The sequence below is a fragment of the Garra rufa genome, chromosome 19 (assembly GCF_049309525.1).
Source record: "Garra rufa chromosome 19, GarRuf1.0, whole genome shotgun sequence".
In the NCBI taxonomy this organism is placed as follows: Eukaryota; Metazoa; Chordata; class Actinopteri; order Cypriniformes; family Cyprinidae; genus Garra; species Garra rufa.
Window position 1 is genome coordinate 7,663,362 of NC_133379.1, and position 18,529 is coordinate 7,681,890.

The 18,529-nt window shown below is 34.5% G+C and overlaps 1 protein-coding gene across 4 annotated transcripts in view; it reads left to right on the forward strand.

Annotated features, from left to right (window-relative positions):
• The window catches only part of dacha (dachshund a), a 196,241-nt gene that overhangs the window by 134,611 nt on the left and 43,101 nt on the right, over positions 1 to 18,529 (forward strand). For 2 of the 4 annotated variants that reach the window (XM_073824205.1, XM_073824206.1), the window contains exons 4-7: positions 10,095 to 10,247; positions 13,234 to 13,406; positions 15,547 to 15,682; positions 15,933 to 16,001. In XM_073824205.1, coding sequence (XP_073680306.1) covers positions 10,095 to 10,247; positions 13,234 to 13,406; positions 15,547 to 15,682; positions 15,933 to 16,001 — 531 coding nt within the window. The remainder of the gene's footprint in view (positions 1 to 10,094; positions 10,248 to 13,233; positions 13,407 to 15,546; positions 15,683 to 15,932; positions 16,002 to 18,529) is intronic. The other 2 variants (XM_073824207.1, XM_073824208.1) reach the window with 1 other exon arrangement.

Below are 18,529 nucleotides of genomic sequence, written 5' to 3' on the forward strand. Positions count from 1 at the left end.
ACTATTATTTTCACTTGTGGACTATATGTAAATGGATTTTATGTGAAATACTTTATATGTATGTGTATGCAAACTTTTGACCTTAAATGTATTACTTTTCTGCGCCTTGAACATTGTAGTTGTGTTGCTGTCTATGGAGAGTCAGTAAGCTCTCACATTTCATCAAAAATATCTTAATTTGTGTACTGAAGATGAACAAAAAGTCTTAAAGGTTAATAATGACAGAATTTTCATTTTTGGGTGAACTATCCCTTTAAGGACAACGGCTCTGGAAGTACTAAGATGCTACTGGTTGGACTAATGGAGTTATAGGTTTGATGTCAATTTTGTCCAAATCTTATTTGACTAGGTTTGAAAAACATGTTGCCATGTTGTGACACAAGTACCAGAATCGTCTGTGTTCATGAGTGTGAGATGTTTAGCCCAGGATGTTGTTTGGGGTGGAGTAAACACACGCACACACTTGCTGATTTTTCACTGACCAAAGGCATAAACATACACACACACTGTTTACAGTCCCACACACTGACAGGGCCAACATCAACACATGCGACCACTCAAACGGGGGCCTGAAGACCCTAAACCCATCAGGGGCCCAAACAACGATGATTCACAGGCCACAAAAAAAGTAATGACCCACCCAAAAGCACAAGAATATTTGTATATTTCTCTGATCAAAGCTTGCTTGCTCTTGTTTTGATCTGTGTCGTTTTCTGAGCCATATTTTGTGCTTACTAATGCCGTGAGCCTTTTAACACACCATACTTTTGACCTCAGCGCTAATGCGCTGCCCAGTGTTATATTATTCACACACACGCATGTACTTGAGTCTCCAGGCAGTGAACGGTGGGACTCTGTAGGTGGAGGCAGGCTTAGGTGCCAGATGGTGAGTCTGACTGGCCAACAAACTCTCCACTTCAGTGGTTTAAAGGAAGAAGAAACTGCTTGTCTTTTTTCCCTACAAATAAAGGGTCAGGACTAGTGGTTGATCGATATATGTACCCCCAAAGCCAACACACTGGCTGATATTTGGCTTTTTTAATTATCGACACCAGCCAATATGTTTCCTGTGTGGATGATAAGAGTTCAAAGCTTTTATTTTGACAACACTGGGACGTTTATTTTGACATTATTTAACAGTTTTGTCTAATAAAGTGCAGCAGTGCCAGTCTGCTTTTTCAGTGGCATTCTGGAGCTATTTTTCCATTCATTTATTCATAGGGATTCAAAAAACACTTTACAAAGACTCTTTAAAAAGTGTTAGAAACCATGAACAAAACCAGCTACAAGGTGAATTACAATGTTACAATCTTTTTAATCAAAAAACCATTTGAAAATTGGCTTTAATGAGGGAAAAAAACTACAAACCCATCTAATTTAAAAGAATGGAAAATTGTAAAAATATTCATTGTAAGTTACTAATTATATACACTACCAGTCAAAAGTTTCTGAACAGTAAGATTTTTTTTAAAAGAATTCTCTTCTGCTCACCAAGCCTGCATTTATTTGATTCAAAATACAGCAAAATCAGTAATATTGTGAAATATTTTTACTATTTAAAATAACTGCTTTCTATTTGAATATATTTTAAAATGTAATTTATTTCTGTGATCAAAGCTACATTTTCAGCATCATTACTCCAGTCTTCAGTGTCACATGATCCTTCAGAAATCATTCTAATATGCTGATTTGCTGTTCAAGAATTTTTTTTGTAATTATTATCAATATTTAAAACAGTTGAGTACATTTTTTTCGAGATTCTTTGAATAGAAAGATCTAAAGATCAGCATTTATCTGAAATAAAAAGCTTTTGTAATATTATACACTATACTATTCAAACGCTTGGAAAATAAAAATTAATACTTTTATTTAGCAAGGATGCTTTAAATTGATCAAAAGTGATGATAAAGACATCTGTTTGTAAAATGTTGTTCTTCTGAACTTTCCATTCAATAGAGTAACCTGAAAAAATTCTACTCAGCTGTTTTCAACATAATAATAATAATAAATGTTTTTTTGAGCAGCAAATTACAAAATAATTTTTAAAGGATCATGTGACTGTAGTAATGATGCCAAAAATGCAGCATTGCAATCAAAGGAATACATTTAATTTTAAAACATATTCAAATACAAAACAGTTATTTTAAATAGTAAAAATATTTTAAAAGTTTTACTGTTTTTGCTGTACTTTGGATCGAATAAATGCAGTCTTGGTGAGCAGAAGAGATTTTAAAAAGCATTAAAAATCTTACTGTTCAAAAACTTTTGACTGGTAGCAAATATACAATACATTTTAAGATTAAAGCATCAGATGTAGGCATAAAATTATTAAATGCCTAGAAAAAAATGTTAATTTGACCACTAAAATTAATCTTACGTGAAAAAAAAAAAAAAAAAAAAAAAACGGATTCAGAACAGAGCAAATTCTCTACTACAGACTTAATTTCTGGATCAACACACCACACCGGCTGTTTATTTATCAAAACAGTAAGGAGTCATTTTGAATTATTTGTGCACCACCTAATTAATATTCATGAGCCTTTGCTACTCCTGACGTCAAAGCCAGCATGTATGTGCAAATAAAAATAACTGTTCCCGTAGCTCAAATGGCAAAGCATGGCGCTAACAACACCCGAGGTTCCCAGGAGCACACATAGTGATCGGATACCTAGAATGAACTGTAAATAAAATCAGAGCGTGTGACTGCGGAAGATTGAGTTTGATCATAGAAAACACTGAGGTGTTAATGATTTCGATATAAATGCTCGATAGGCGTAGTGGTTGACACAAATTCCCAAGTCTCAATATGTGTTTATCAGTTTGAGTTTCAAATCGGTGTAGTGGAGAACAGCGTTTCTGCCCACAGATGCGTGTCGCAATTACAGCAGACTTTTTAAAAAGGGATGCAGTTAACCAGCTCTGTCAGCGTGTGGTTAAGGAGCATCGCGGTGATGGACACATTCTCAAAGCATGACTGACGGCTGGACGGGATGCCGAAACACAGACACTCTCCATCTCTCGTGCTTGCTTGCTCTTCCTCTATTTCTACTGGCTGGCATCACTTTTAGGCTAATTACTTTAGCAGCCAACACTGGAGGAGCTCTTGGACCCAACCCAAATGGGCCATCAGCACCAGAGCTGTGGATAGTTCAACTCCACACTCGCTCTGATATACTGCATGCTCTCACACACGCACACTTGCAAAGTCTTCTACTGCAGTTAGCCTGTTACAGAGGTCACAGGGTTGAGTTATGGGAAATAGAATAAAACAGAGATACGCCGCTTTAGAAGTGTGGAGATGTGCTCATTGTGATCATTACAAAGCTTGTTTAATGATGTAGCGGAACAGAGTGAGACAAAATTATGCATATGTGCACGAGGATGTTTCATCAACTGAAGGCACTTTATTTCACAAGGGTGGAATTTTAACTTTTTTATTTTATGTTTTCATTGTTTATTTTTGCCTTTCATGGATCACAGACTTTAAATCTTAAATGGAAAAGTCCATCATAAAACTTTCCAAAAAACACTACCAGCCAAAACTGTTCATTTGTTTTTAAAAAAGGCTCTTCTGCTCACCAAGGCTGCATTAATTTGATTAAGAATACAGTTACAGCCATAATATTGTGTGTTAATAATTTAAAATAACTGTTTTCTATTGCAATATATTTCAAAATGTAATTTAGTCCTGTGATGAAAAGCTGCATTTTCAGGATCATTACTCAATTCTTCAGTGTCACATAATCCTTCAGAAATCATTCTAAAATGCTGATTTGAAAATAGTTGTCCTGCTTCAAAATTTTATGGAAACTCTGATACTTTTTTTGTACTTTTTGCTGTCACAATCATCAACTGAATGTGACCTTTTATTTAACCTTGAAGGTTACATTTTTTTTAAAAATATGTGACCCTGGACGACAAAACCAGTCATAAGGTTAAATTTGACAAAACTGAGATTTATACATCATATGAAAGCTCAATAAATAAGCTTTCTATCGATGTATGGTTTGTTAGGATAGGACAATATTTGGCTGAGATACATCTATTTGAAATCAGAAATCTGAGGATGCAAAAAAATCAAAAAGACTGAGAAAATCACCTTTAAAGTTGTCCAAATTAGGTTCTTAACAATGCATATTACAAATCAAAAATTACATTTTGATATGTTTACAGTAGGAATTTTACAAAAAATCTTCATGGAACATGAACTTTACTTAATTTCTTAATGATTTTTGGCATAAAAGAAAAATCAAAAATTTTGACCCATGCAATGTATTTTTGGCTATTGCTACAAATATACCCCAGCGACTTAAGACTGGTTTTGTGGTCCAGGGTCACATATATGTTTTTTGTATTATGTCCCTCAGTATTAAGACAAACAATTTTAAGATTTATTTCTAATTACTCAATTAAATGCATGTTTTTTTCAGTCCTTGAAAGTATACTGTGCAAATTGACAATTAAATGCTAGCTATGAAACCTTCAATTCAATTTTCAGAAATGTATAGAATGTAATTTCTACCAGAGAATATTATTAAACACAACAAATCATTTGATATGTAATGGAAATGACACAATGCTGGAAACATTAAGAATCTTTCAGAGAAAATAAAATTCAAGGCTGCATTTATTTGATCCAACGTACAGCACAAAAAGTAAAGTGAAATGTTTGTACTATTTAAAATAACTGTTTTGTATTTAAATATATTTTTTTATAAATTATGATGTAATTTATTCCTTTGATTTCAAGGCTGAATTTTAGCATCATTACTCCAGTCACACGATCCTTCAGAAATCGTTTTAATATTCTGATTTGCTGCTCAAAAACATTTATTATTATTATTATTAAGTTGAAAACTGTTTTTTGATAAATAGAAAGTTCAGAAGAACAGCATTTATCTGAAATGAAAATCTTTTGTAACATTATAACATTATAACATAATATTATGTCTTTATCATCACTTTTGATCAATTTAAAGGATCCTTGCTAAATAAAAGTATTACTTTCTAGCATTTATTTCCAAAAAAAAGTTGACTCCAAACTTTTGAATGGCATAGTGATGTTTTCAGATAAAAATCAGATCTTCAGATATTTCTATTCATCAAAGAATCCTGAAAAAATGTACGCAAGTGTTTTAAATATTGATAACACTATGAATGTTTAAAAATGTTGAAAATGTCTAAAAATGTTTCTTGAGCAGTAAATCAGCATCTATTTATATATGTGACACTGGAAACTGGAATAATGATGCTGAAAATTCAGCTTTGCATCACAGGAATAAATTACATTTTATAATATATTCAAATAGAAAACAGTTCTTTTAAATAATAAAAAAATATTACACAATATTACCGCTTTTGCTGTATTTTGGATCAAATAAATGCAGGCTTGGTGAGCAGAAGAGACTTAATGTTACTGTTGAAAAACATTAAAAATCTTTTGACTGGTACTGTATGTATTTCTACTCTTGAACAATGTTAATAGACAAATAAAAAAAGCTTATTTTACGAGAGTTTATTTCAGTTCACAGGGCTAAAAATGACCATAGTTGAGGAAACACCCGTTGGCTATTTAGCACCTACGCTACGGGACCTCAGAGCTCGGCTTGTATGTTCAGAAATTAATTATATTAGACAAGAGCAAATATAGGTCACGTGGAATTTGCAATGCAAACACTTTTGCTCTCTGTCCCTCTTCATCTACATCTCTCTTAAAGAGAGGTAGTTCACTCAAAAATGAAATCATCATCTGCTCATGACATTTCAGACTGAACCCAAAAACCTTTTGCTTTTTTGTTCTTTTACTTGAATATCAACATCCTGTATGTGACCCTGGACCGCACAACCAGTCATAAGGGCAATTGCTTTTGCTAAATTATTGAAAACCTGAATAAATAAACTTCCCATTAATCTATGATTTGTTAGGATAGGACAATATTTGGTCCAAATCAAGTTCTTAGCAATGTATATTACTAATCAAAAATTAAGTTTTGATATATTTACGGTAGGAATATTACAAAATATCTTCATGAGACCAGATCTTTACTTATATTCTAATGATTTTTGCCATACAAGAAATATTTATACAGCTACTTAAGACTGGTTTTATGGTCCAGGGTCACATATGAGAAGGAGTATTTCTTAAACATGAATCCGATTCTAAAAGGAGATTACAAAGCAATTTTCGACAAATACAGTGGATAACATTCAGTTTGATGTTGAAGGGATAGTAAAAGTGATTACAGTGATATCTATGCATCATTACGCACTGATGGGCCTCACAAATGGTTTCAGAATTCATTCTAAAGCAGTTTACATCCTATTACGACTTCATTACACGGGACACGTATTGCTTATGGATCGAGTATTGATATCAAATGTCATGAGCGCAGGCTCCTTCCCTCATCGTTTTGTGTTTCATCAGCCGCTCATCTCGCACGCAAACACGCGTGTACGCGCGCTCTCCGCTCGGCCTCAGGTGTTTGGGCACAGCCATTACTTTATCAGCCTGTTTTTTCCTGCTCATTCAAACGGCTCCCTGATGAACGGCGCCCCCGCGTTCTACAGAGAGAGATTTTAATTCGTATTATTATTAAAAGAATCACTCACTGCAATCTGTTGCAAAAACACCATCTGCTGGATCACTCGTAGGACCTCCGTTGCTTATTAGGCAGAATTAGACAATGATTTCCTCTCCTCTGCTTTGCATTCCTTCTCCCTCCTCTCTCAACTAATTCAACTTAAGTTGTTTTATGGCACTTCGCAACTCGCTTTTCTGCTGCATTTCATTCCAGTGATTAATTCCCATGTGTGCGTGTGTTCTGGGATGAGCTCAGACTGATTGGCAGAAGGGTTAACTCTTTAACAGCCTAGGGAGAGATGGGATTTTGTGCAGGAGTTTTGTCTGTAGGTGTGGAGGCGGCCAGACTGGCGAGAACAGGCCTGCGTCATATCTGAATGTCATTTTCTAGCCCACGCTCATTGTAATATCAACTTAAAACACCCCCTAAAAGTGTTCACTCACAACTGTTCTCTTTTGCCTATTTTAGGATGATTTTGTTTGCAAATAATTAAAATGCTTAATTCATATAATATGTATACACTGCAAAAAATGCTTTCTTGTTTCCAGCCAAAACATCTAAAAAATTTCAAAAGTTCAAAAGAGTTTTTGCTTAGAACAAGCTAAATAATCTGCCAATGGGGTAAGAAAAAAAAAATCTTATTTCAAACAGAAAACAAGGATATTTTTCTTACCCCATTGGCAGATTGTTCCACTTGTTCTAAGCAAAAACGCACTTAATTTTGACTTTTTTTGTCTGAAAACGAGACAATTTTTAGAAACTCCTTTCTGATTTAAGAATTTTTAGATATTTTGGCTAGAAACAAGACAACAAACAGTAAAAAAACATTTTTTTGCAGTGTAGAAAAACAATTATATGCACATAATGATAGTATGTGTTGTTCCGACTTGAATTTCTGCTATTGAACTTTTTTTAATTCATTTATTACAGTAATGTTGTCAAATGAAACTCAAAATTAAAACATGAGAAGAATGAGAAAAAAAATGTCATGAAAATAAAGTTGCAATACAATACATATTAATAGTCTTAAAAATAGGCTTTATTTTTTTATATACTGATGATAATCTCTATTTTTTTATATTTATATATACAGGCTACCATTCAAACATTTGGGTGTTCTATTTTTTCTTTTCAAAATTAAATGTATAGTTTTATTCTGAAAGAAATGACAGTAAAGGCTTTTTACATTCCTTTTCAAATAAATGCTGTCCTTTTAAACTGTTTATTCATCAAAGAATCCTGGAAAAAAGTATTGCCGTTTCCGACAAAATATTCAACATTAATCAATACAGTAAAAATAGTTTGAGCGCTAAATCAGCATATTTGAATCATTTTTTTGAAGAATCATGTGACATTAAAGACTGGAGTAATGATGCTGAAAATACACACTGCTGTTTAAAAGTTTGTAATGAGTATTTTTTTTTATGGGTTTTTTTTCTTATGCTTATCAAGGCTGCAGTTATTTGATTAAAAATCCAGAAAAATTGTAAAATATTATTTTAATGTAAAATTATGTGAATATATTTTAAAGTGTAGTCCTGTGATGCAAAGCTGAATTTTTTGCATCATTACCTCAGTCGTCAGTGTCACATGATACTTCAGAAATCGCTCTAATATGCTGATTTATTATCAATGTTGAAAACAGGTGTGCTGCTTAATATTTAGTTGGAACTTGTGATACTTTTTCCAGGATTCTTTAATAAATAAAAAGTAAAAAAAAAAAGCATTTATTTAAAATAGAAATCTTTGGTAACAAATTACCATTTAAGTTTGTGTCAGTACATATTTATTCCTTTTTTAAGAAATTAATACTTTTATTCAGGAAGGATGTGTTAAACTGACAGCAAAACCTTACATTGTTAGAAAAGATTTATATTTTGAATGAATGCTGTTCTTTTTTAACTTTTTATTCATCAAAGAATCATGAAAAAGAAACAGATTCCCAAAAAATTTTAAGCAGCACAACAGTTTCCAGCATTGATAATAAAAGTAATAAATTAGCATATTCGAATGATTTCTAAAGGATCATGTGACACTGAAGACTGGAGTAATGGCTGATGAAAATTCAACTTTGCATCACTGGAATAAATTATATTTTAAAATTTATTTTAAAACAGAAAACCATTATTTTAAACTGTAATAGTATTTTACAATTTTACTGTTTTTTTTCCCTGTATTTTTGATTTAAAAAAAATGCAGCCTTGATAAGCCTAATAGAATTCTTTTAAAAACATTAAAAATCGTACCCTAATCTGATCCCAAACTTTTGAACAGCAGTGTATATAAACCAAATAAAAGAAATAACAACAACAAAAAAAAAAAACGTTAGAATATATGTGTACAGTACAAATCAAAAGATTTCATTCAAATGAGCAATTAAAGGCCTGGTTTTGGTTTGTACCTAGCCTAGAATCTAGACGCGCCCCTAGCGGCAGCAAATTACATTTGCTTCTAAGGTCAGTCTAGTTACTCTCAATTCACTTAAATTTCCGAAAAATCCAAGATGTACCGGGCCAATCACGAGTCGGTGGGCGGGCTTAACATGATGACGACTGACCTGCGACCATAAGTTCAGTCAGACATGAATTCCTGGTTCCGTGAATTAAGCGTGGAAAACTGAACAGTATTTATATATTTTTTTACTTTTGATACACAGCCACGTCCATGTGTCCTGAGCAGGAGCTCGTTACATCTGAACGCGCTGTGGTGTAGAATACGCAAACACCGGAAGCGATCTGTGGCGTGGATACGACACTCATTGTTTACACAGCACAAGAGATTGTGGATATAGCGGCTATTCAAAAGGGTAATTACTTGCGCTTGTCCTGGTTGTTCAAACCCATCTAAAGCTGAAAAAGATTACGTTTGCTTGCGCAAACTCATCCTGGACTTTTTTTTACATATTTCCCCTTTCGGTGTTTGCGTATACTACATCAAAGCGCGTTCACATGTGACGAGTCGAATCATAGATATGCTAAACTCGTGCTCATGACAGATGGACGTGGGTTTGTATCAAAGGTAAAAAGAAAATTATATAAATACTGTTCATTTTCTTGCAAAAACCGATCGTTTCGTGTCTTAGGACATCAATGTATCGTCACGAGCCGCAGGGTGTAATTTGGATTTGTCTGTGCATGTTTTTGTTTACTTTTAAAGGTTTAGTGCCCATCTATGTCTATTATTTAGCAGACAGACTGCACAGTGCACTGATTTTTGTTAAAAATCTTCGTCGCTCTGACTACGTCACCTGACCGACTAAGTCTCTGATTGGTTGTAGCGCTATCCTATTGCGTGGAGAGGAGTTTGAAAGACAACCGTTTATCCCACCCCTCCGGTTGAGCCCTGTCTATGGAGAGTGCCCAGACCCTACATTTATGTGGGTCTGGCTTGCCAGGCTAGTTTGTACCCATATATTCTCCAGTCTTGTCTCTGTGATTACACATGGAGTTCTGGCTCTGTTTAGAGATCCAGACTCTTACTCAATCTCCCTCTCTATCTCTCTGCTGTCCCCAGGCGGCAGCGAGTCGTCCTGGGATAAAGAGAAACTCCAGTCCCCCCCCTCCTCCGGAGCCCAGCATGTTCTGGCTCACGCCGGCCTCTCCGCTCAGCACGGCCTGTCAGGGTCTCATCTCTCTTCCCTACAGCAGAGTCATCTCCTGGCTAACCGTGAGTCATTCATTCATCACGTCCACTCATTCACTTGATCACTAGCTCCAGGTGTATTGATTCCGCTCAGCCCGATTGAGCTACACGTCGTGTTAGTCATTCATTCTTGGGTTCAGTGCATACTGTCGTTCAGGCCGCCCATTTAGACTGTTCTCCAAGTCACTGTATAGTGTGTTCATGACTATTATGTGTTTTTCCTTTTCTTTTCTTTGTTTCAAGACAACATGAAACGGCATTTCAAGCACATTTTACCTTGAAATGTTTCCCCCCTCTACTATTGGTCAGACAATCTGATAGTCCCACCCCCAAAGTTATGCCATTGGGAGATTGGCAGTTTTAATAGTAATATTTTAACATGACATTTACCAAAGAAAAAAGTGTCAGTATTCATTGTTTTCAGTCATGTGACTGGTTTAGAGACCTGGAGGGCAAAACATCCATAGAACTGCAGCACAGTCAATTTTCCATCTGTTGCAAGCCACAAATATTTAGATCACCTCAAAAGAAGAAAAACAAAGATATGTGAACAAACTGCAAGTCATACTGCACCTGTCGCAGTATTTCAATCCCTAAAACGCTTAATGTAAATTCGATATATACAATATATAGGGCAAAAGTTTAAATCCCCCTTTCAGAATCTACAAAATGTTAATTACTTTACCAAAATAAGAGGGATCAGACAAAATACATGTTATTGTTTATTTAGTACTGACCTGAATAAGATATTTCACATAGTCCACAAGAGAAAATAATATATGAATTTATAAAAATGACACAGTTCAAAAGTTTACATACACTTGATTCTTAATACTGTGTTGTTACCTGAATGATCAACAGATGTGTCTGTGTTTTTTTGTTTTGTGATAGTTGTTCATGAGTCCCTTGTGTGTCCTGAACAGTTAAACTGCCTGCTACAGAAAAATCCTTCAGGTCCCACACATTATTTGTTTTTTCAGCATTTTTGTGTATTTGACCCTTTCCAACAATGGCTGTATGATTCTGAGATCCATCTTTTCACACTGAGGACAACTGAGGGACTCATGCAACTATTGCAGAAGGTTCAAACGCTCACATGATGCATTAAGAGCTGAGGGGTGAAAACCTTTTTTGAATTTGAAGGTCAGGGTAAATTAAACTTATTGTGTCTTCTGGGAAACGTGTAACTATTTTCTGTAGCCTCTGAAGGGCAGTACTAAATGAAAAAAATATGATATTTAGGCAAAATAAGACAACTATACACATCTCCATTCTGTTCAAAGGTTTTCACCCCCAGCTCTTAATGCATAGTTTTTTTCCTTCTGGAGCATCAGTGAGTGGTTGAACCTTCTGTAATACCATAGTTGCATATGAGTCCCTCAGTCCTTAGTGTGAAAAGATGTATCTCAAAATCATACAGTCATTGTTGGAAAGGGTTCAAATGCACAAAAATGCTGGAAAACCAAAGAATTTGTGGGATCTGAAGGATTTTTCTGAAGAACAGCAGGCAGTTTAACTGTTCAGGATAAGCCAGGGACTCTAACAACTATCACTAAACACAAAAAACACAGCTGTGGATCATTCAGGTAACAACACCGTATTAAAAATCAAGCGGATGTAAACTTTTGAGCGGGGTCATTTTTATAAATTAAACTATTATTTTCACTTGTGGACTATATGTAAACATCTTTTATGTGAAATAGCTTATTCAATTCAGTACTAAATAAACAATAACATGCATTTTGTATGATCCCTCTTATTTTGGTAAAATAATGAACATTTTGCAGATTCTGAAAGGGGGGTATAAATTTTTGACCTCAACTGTACCTTCTCAATGATGTGTGTTAGTGTATATATAGACAAGCAGATGAGCCCAGAATATGAGTGAAACTTAATGCATTACATTCATGTTCTGGGTTCATCTGCTTGTCGGTAGACAGTATGCCGAACTTGGTCCTCCAGTATTACTGTCTTAAAGAAATAGTTAACCCAAAAATAAAAAATAAATTACCTCATGATTCACTCACCCTCAAGCCATCTTAGGTGTATATGACTTCCTTCGTTCAGACGAATACAATCAGAATTATATTAAAAATGTCCTGGCTCTTCCAAGCTTTATAATGGTAGTGAATGTCTGTTGATATTTTGAAGCCCAAAAAAGTGCATCCATCATCATAAAAAGTACTCCACACAGCTCCAGGGGGTTAATAAAGGCCTTCTGAGTTGAATCAATGCATTTGTGTAAGAAAAATATCCATATTTAAAACTTTTCAAATCGTAACCTCTAGCTTCGACTGTCGTATGTGTTTTCACAAGAGAGTGACGTTTCAGCAGATGACGTCAAGCTAGTGTATAGCATAAGCTCTGTTGAGAATATGCTAGTCTCGCAAGAAGCAAGCTTTGTTTACAGCAAAGGAAAACCAATCTCCTCTTGACTTTGATCAAAATCCTCCCGCGTTTTTAGTGAATGCACGTACAAGAGTTAACGGAAGCTAGAGATTGCGATTTATTAAGTTTTAAATATGGATATTTTTCTTACACAACCGCATCGATTTACTTCAGTAGCGTTTATTAAGCACACAGAGCTGTGTGGAGTTCTTTTTATGATGGATGAATGCACTTTATTGGACTTCAAAATCTTAACACCCATTCACTGCTATTATAAAACTTGGAAGAGCCAGGACATTTTTAAAGATAACTCCGATTGTATTCATCTGAAAGAAGAAAGTCATATCATCTAGAATGGCTTGAGGGTGAGTAAATCATGGGGTCATTTTTATTTTCAGGTGAACTATTCATTTAATGCATTAAACCACATTTAAGTATTTAAGTTTCTAGATGGACATTTCTATAAGAATGTGACATTATGTGAAGACTATGAATTGATTTCATACTGTCTTTAAATATAAAGTGGGGTAAACAGAAGTGATTAGTGCATCACGGTCACACTTTCCCAACTAAGTTCTCCGTATAAACAGTCTCTCCCTCTCTCTGTTGTTGTGTGTTCCAGGGCTGGACCTGCCGTTTATGATGATGCCCCACCCCCTGCTGCCCGTCAGTCTGCCGCCTGCCTCCGTTGCCATGGCGATGAACCAGATGAACCACCTGAACACCATCGCCAACATGGCCGCAGCTGCTCAGATGCACAGCCCCCTGTCCAGAGCAGGAGCGTCCGTCATCAAGGTAACACACGCAGCCACAAAGTTGACACTTCAGTGGCCAAATGCAGAACAGTCATTCATTAGGGCTCTAATGTGCACTCAGATCTCTCAGCTAGAGTCAGCTCATTTTCACCGCGTGCACAGCACATCCGTCAGAGAGCTGCAGATCCCCTCGGATTGGAGTCTTGCTCCGGTGATACGTTAGATACGAGCCGGTCTCGCTCTACGAGCCATTTAACACCTGGGAGAGAGCTGTATACCAAACCGTCTTAATTTCTACAAGAGAGAGTTTGATTGGAAATACTCCGAGGAGGAATAACAGAATAAATGTTCTGTTGGGTCCGTGCGGAGCGCGTGTTAGGGAATATTAGATGCAGACTTTAAAGACAAACACTATCTGTTATCTTACTGCCATGTTCCCCCTGAGAGGAGTGTGTGTGAGTCAATTTACAGTTGGAGGAGGACACTTGTGTGTTTCTCCGAGATGCAGAAATGGCTCGAGGCGTACAGTACACACACACACACACACACACACACACACACGTTTACATAGATATTCACTGTCACACACAAACGCACTTAAAATAGCAATAGCTTCACCTGGGAAGCCCAATATAACGTACAGAATGAAAAAAATAAGGTCCTGGTTGATACCTCTAAAGATTTACTGGACGACTTAGTCATGTTTTTTATTTAAGAATCAACCAGATGTTTCTCCTAAAATTCCTTTGGAAAACTCAAATAGATGTAATAAGACAATTGCTGTATAGAAATGAATCAGAAAAATTAGTTTTAGAAATGTTCTAGCAAATCTGAGCACCGTTTGAGATATTGTTGAGATCTGTGAAGGGCCTTTTTCTCAGGAGAAACATTTGAAATGCAGGAGATTCTAAGTAGTCTAATTGTTGACTGGAAGAAATATTAAAGAGATATTAAATATATTTTAGCTGTGTTATTATTGTAACATAAGTATCACTGATATACTATAATAGTTTTTGTTAATATTTCGAATTAGATTTGATCTTTAGGTACACTGCCGTTCAAAAGTTTGGTATCAGTAAGATTTTTAATGTTTAGTAAAGACGTTGCTTATGCTCATCAGGGCTGTATCCGTTTGATCAAAAATACAGAAAAAAAATAACTTTGTGAAATATTATTGTCATTTAAAATAACAGTTTTCTATTTTAATATAATTTAAAATACAATTTAATCCTGTGAAGCAGAGCTGAATTTTTTATCATCGTTTCTCCAGTCTTCAGTGTCATATGATCCTTCAGAAATCCTTCTAATATGCTGGTTTATTATCAATGTTGAAAACAGTTGTGCTGCTTAATATTTTTGGAGACTTTGGATTCTTTGATAAAAAAAAAAAAGTGTTTATTCTATATAGAAATTGTGTTACATTATACACTACTATTCAAAGTGAATTTTCAGCATCATTATTGTCTTTCAGAAACAGAATTCTTCAGTGCTTAAATAGTTTGATGAGTAAAAAGTCAAAAAGAACAGCTTTTATTCAAAATATTTTCTACCGTTCAAAACTTTTGGGTCAGTCAATTTTTATTCTTTCTCTCTTTAAAGTAATTAATACGTTTATTTAGCAAGGATGTGTTAAATTGATAAAAAGTGAGTTATTAGTAGAGATTTATATTGTTAGAAAAGATTTCTATTTTGAATAAATGCTGTTTTTTTCATCAAAGAATCAGAGAAAAAAAGTATCACAGGTTCCAAAAAAATATTAAGCAGCACAACTGTTTCCAACATTGATAATAAATCAGTATATTAGAATGATTTCTGAAGGATCACGTGACACTGAAGACTGGAGTAATGGCTGATGAAAATTCAGCGCTTCGTCATGTTTTAAAGTATATTAAAATAGGAAACCAATTGCAATAATATTTTTTCCTGTATTTTTGATCAAACAAATACAGCCTTAATTAGTATAAGACTTGAAAAAACATTACAAATCTTACTGATCCCAGACTTTTGAACGGCAGTGTATACTTTGTTTTTTTGTCATTTTCGTGTCTTTGTTTAACATTTATTTCAAGCAATACAAATGTATTTTATGGCTTTGGTTTTAGTTTTGTTCACTTAAAATGGCAGGCCTGTTTGAGTCATTTGTAAAGAATATGTGATCTGAATCTTTGTGTGTGTTTCAGGAGTGTGTACAGGACAGTCCGTCTCCTGCTCCGTCTCTGGAGGAAACCCCTCGTCCCGGATCACAGCCCTCTTCCCACCCCAGCAGTAGTGTGTCCAGCTCCCCAAACCCACACACACAGAGTCCTGAACGCCTGGGTCAGTACAAATACACATATACTGTACCTATTTAGTTCTATAAAGCTATTTATAATGACTACAGCTTACCCACCCATAAAATAAACTGACTTTTTTAGAATAAAAAAGGCATAACAAAACATTACAAGTAGTTTTTACAAATAACAACTTTCTAGAATGCTCCCAATGGGATACAGTTACATCGCTGTCAGGATTAAATCACTTCTGGGGTCAACTATGAGTATGCATTGTTTTTTCTTTATGTGTGCAGTTTTGAACCCGACTGATGGAGAACTGCCAGACACCGGCATCAATATGAAGAAAATCCTTAAAGAGAAAGGTTAGTTACTTACAGTACTTCATCACAATAAAACACTGTCTACACCACTCGCAGGGTATACAAGTGCCATCACATTAACAAAATTTTGTGGGCAAAAAAGCTCCATTTTCAATAGTGTAGCAACGCACCTTTGTCAGTCAACAACAAATATGTGAAAAAAAACTCATTTAAATCTGCAGCAGAAAATTTTTCATCCTTCTGAGAAATTCCCTGTCACAAAGATTCCTACTGAAATGACTGGATTTCACGAAATTTTGCAATGCAGCAGTAGATGAGCACCGTATTCTAACCAGGTGTAATGCAAATTTCCATTGTCAAAAAATATCTGTCCTCAAAATGCTTTACAAAAGTAATGCACAAATTTGTGTGTGAAATCTATGGAAAAAATAGAAAAATGTTATTGCAACTTTTTATTTCCCAATTTTTTTATAGAATTGCATGCAAACACGCAATTCTGACTTTGAGATATAATTGTGACTTTTTAAGATATAATTGCAAGATATAAACACGCAATTCTGACTATTGAATTAAACTAGCAGTTGTGAGAAATAAAGTAAGAATTGCGAGACTAAAAAAACTAGAAATTTTCTTGCAAATGCGAGTTTATATCTCGCAATTCTGACTTAACTCACAATTGTGAGCCAGAATTGTGAGTTTATATCTTGCAATTCTAAATATTTCTCAGAACTGCAAGCTTATATCTCGCAATTGACTTTCTAACTCGCAATTGCAAGTTTATATTACAATTCTGAGAAAAAAAGTCAGAATTGTGAGTTTATATCTAGCAATTATGATTTTATAACTCCAGATATATCACATTATATCACAAAATTCTGAGAAAAAAGTTAGAATTGCGAGTGTTTATCTTGCAATTCGGACTGTTTCTGAGAATTGCGAGTTTATCTCACAACTGACTTTATAACTCGCAATTGTGAGTTTATATCACGCCTTTCTGACTTTATTTCTCACAATTGCAAGTTTATATTGCACAATTGTAAGAAAAAAGTCAGAATTGTGAGTTTATATCTTGCAATTCTGTTTATTTCTCAGAATTGCGAGTTTATATCTCGCAATTAACTTTATAACTAGCAATTGCAAGTCTATATCATGCAATTCTGACTTTCTTGCGATTGCAAGTTTATGAGAGTTCATATTTCGCAATTCTAACTTCATTTCTCAGAAGTTAGAATTGCGAGATATGAGTTTATATCTTGCAATTCTGATGTTATAATCAGTCAATTCTGATGTTATAATCAGTATAGTCAGATATGAGTTTATATCTTGCAATTCTGATGTTATAATCAGTCAAGTCAGAATTGTGAGATAAAAAGTTGAGATATAATTGACATATAAACTTAATTTACGAATTGTGAGTTTTCTCACAATTCTGACTTAACTCACAATTGTGAGCCAGAATTGTGAGTTTATATCTTGCAGTTGCATGTTTATATTACAATTCTGAGAAAAAAGTCAGAATTGTGAGTTTATATCTAGCAATTATGACTTTATAACTCCAGATATATCACATATATCACAAAATTCTGAGAAAAAAGTCAGAATTGCGAGTGTGTATCTTGCAATTCTGACTATTTCTGAGAATTGCAAGTTTATATCTCGCTATTGACTTTATAACTCGCAAATTATGAGTTTATATCACACAATTCTGACTTTATTTCTCACAATTGCAAGTTCATATCCCACAATTCTGAGAAAAAAGTCAGAATTAGGAGTTTATATCTCACAATTGCAAGATTATATCATGCAATTATATCTTGCAATTCTATTTATTTCTCAAAATTGCGAATTTATATCTCACAATTGCAAGTTTATATCACGCAATTCTGACTTTACAATTGTAAGTTATCACAAAATTGCGAGTTTATATCTTCCGTTGACTATAACTCGCAATCGCAAGTTTATATCTTGCAATTCTGACTTTATCTCGCAATTGCGAGTTATCACAAAGTTCTGAGAAAAAAGTCAGAGTTGCAAGTTTATATCACGCAATTATATCTTGCAATTCTGTTTATTTCTCAAAATTGCGAGTTTATATCTCACGATTGCAAGTTTCTATAACTCAATTCTGATCTTTTCTCGTGATTGCAAGTTTATGAGAGTTTACATGTTGCAATTCTAACTTCATTTCTCAAAACTGCAAGTTTATATCTTGCAATTCTGATGTTATAATCAGTCAAGTCAGAATTGTGAGACACAGAGAAGAATCTGTAAATGAACATTTTTTACAAACAAATCCTGATTTATCAATAACTTTTGTACTTAAATTTCATCTAAATTTACAGAAAAATGTATGAACAGGTGAAACCACATGTACGCAACAATTACTGTGGGTGGCCTCATAAATGCGTTACAATGAAGTTTAATACAACAATATTTCATCTTATATACCTCAATAGTAAAATTTGGTTAAGAACAAAGTCTCTGGTGCATATGACTCCAAACATTCCCTGCAGTTATTAGTTTGTAGTAGTAACAATACAAAAACCCATGTGGAGGACATACCACTCAGA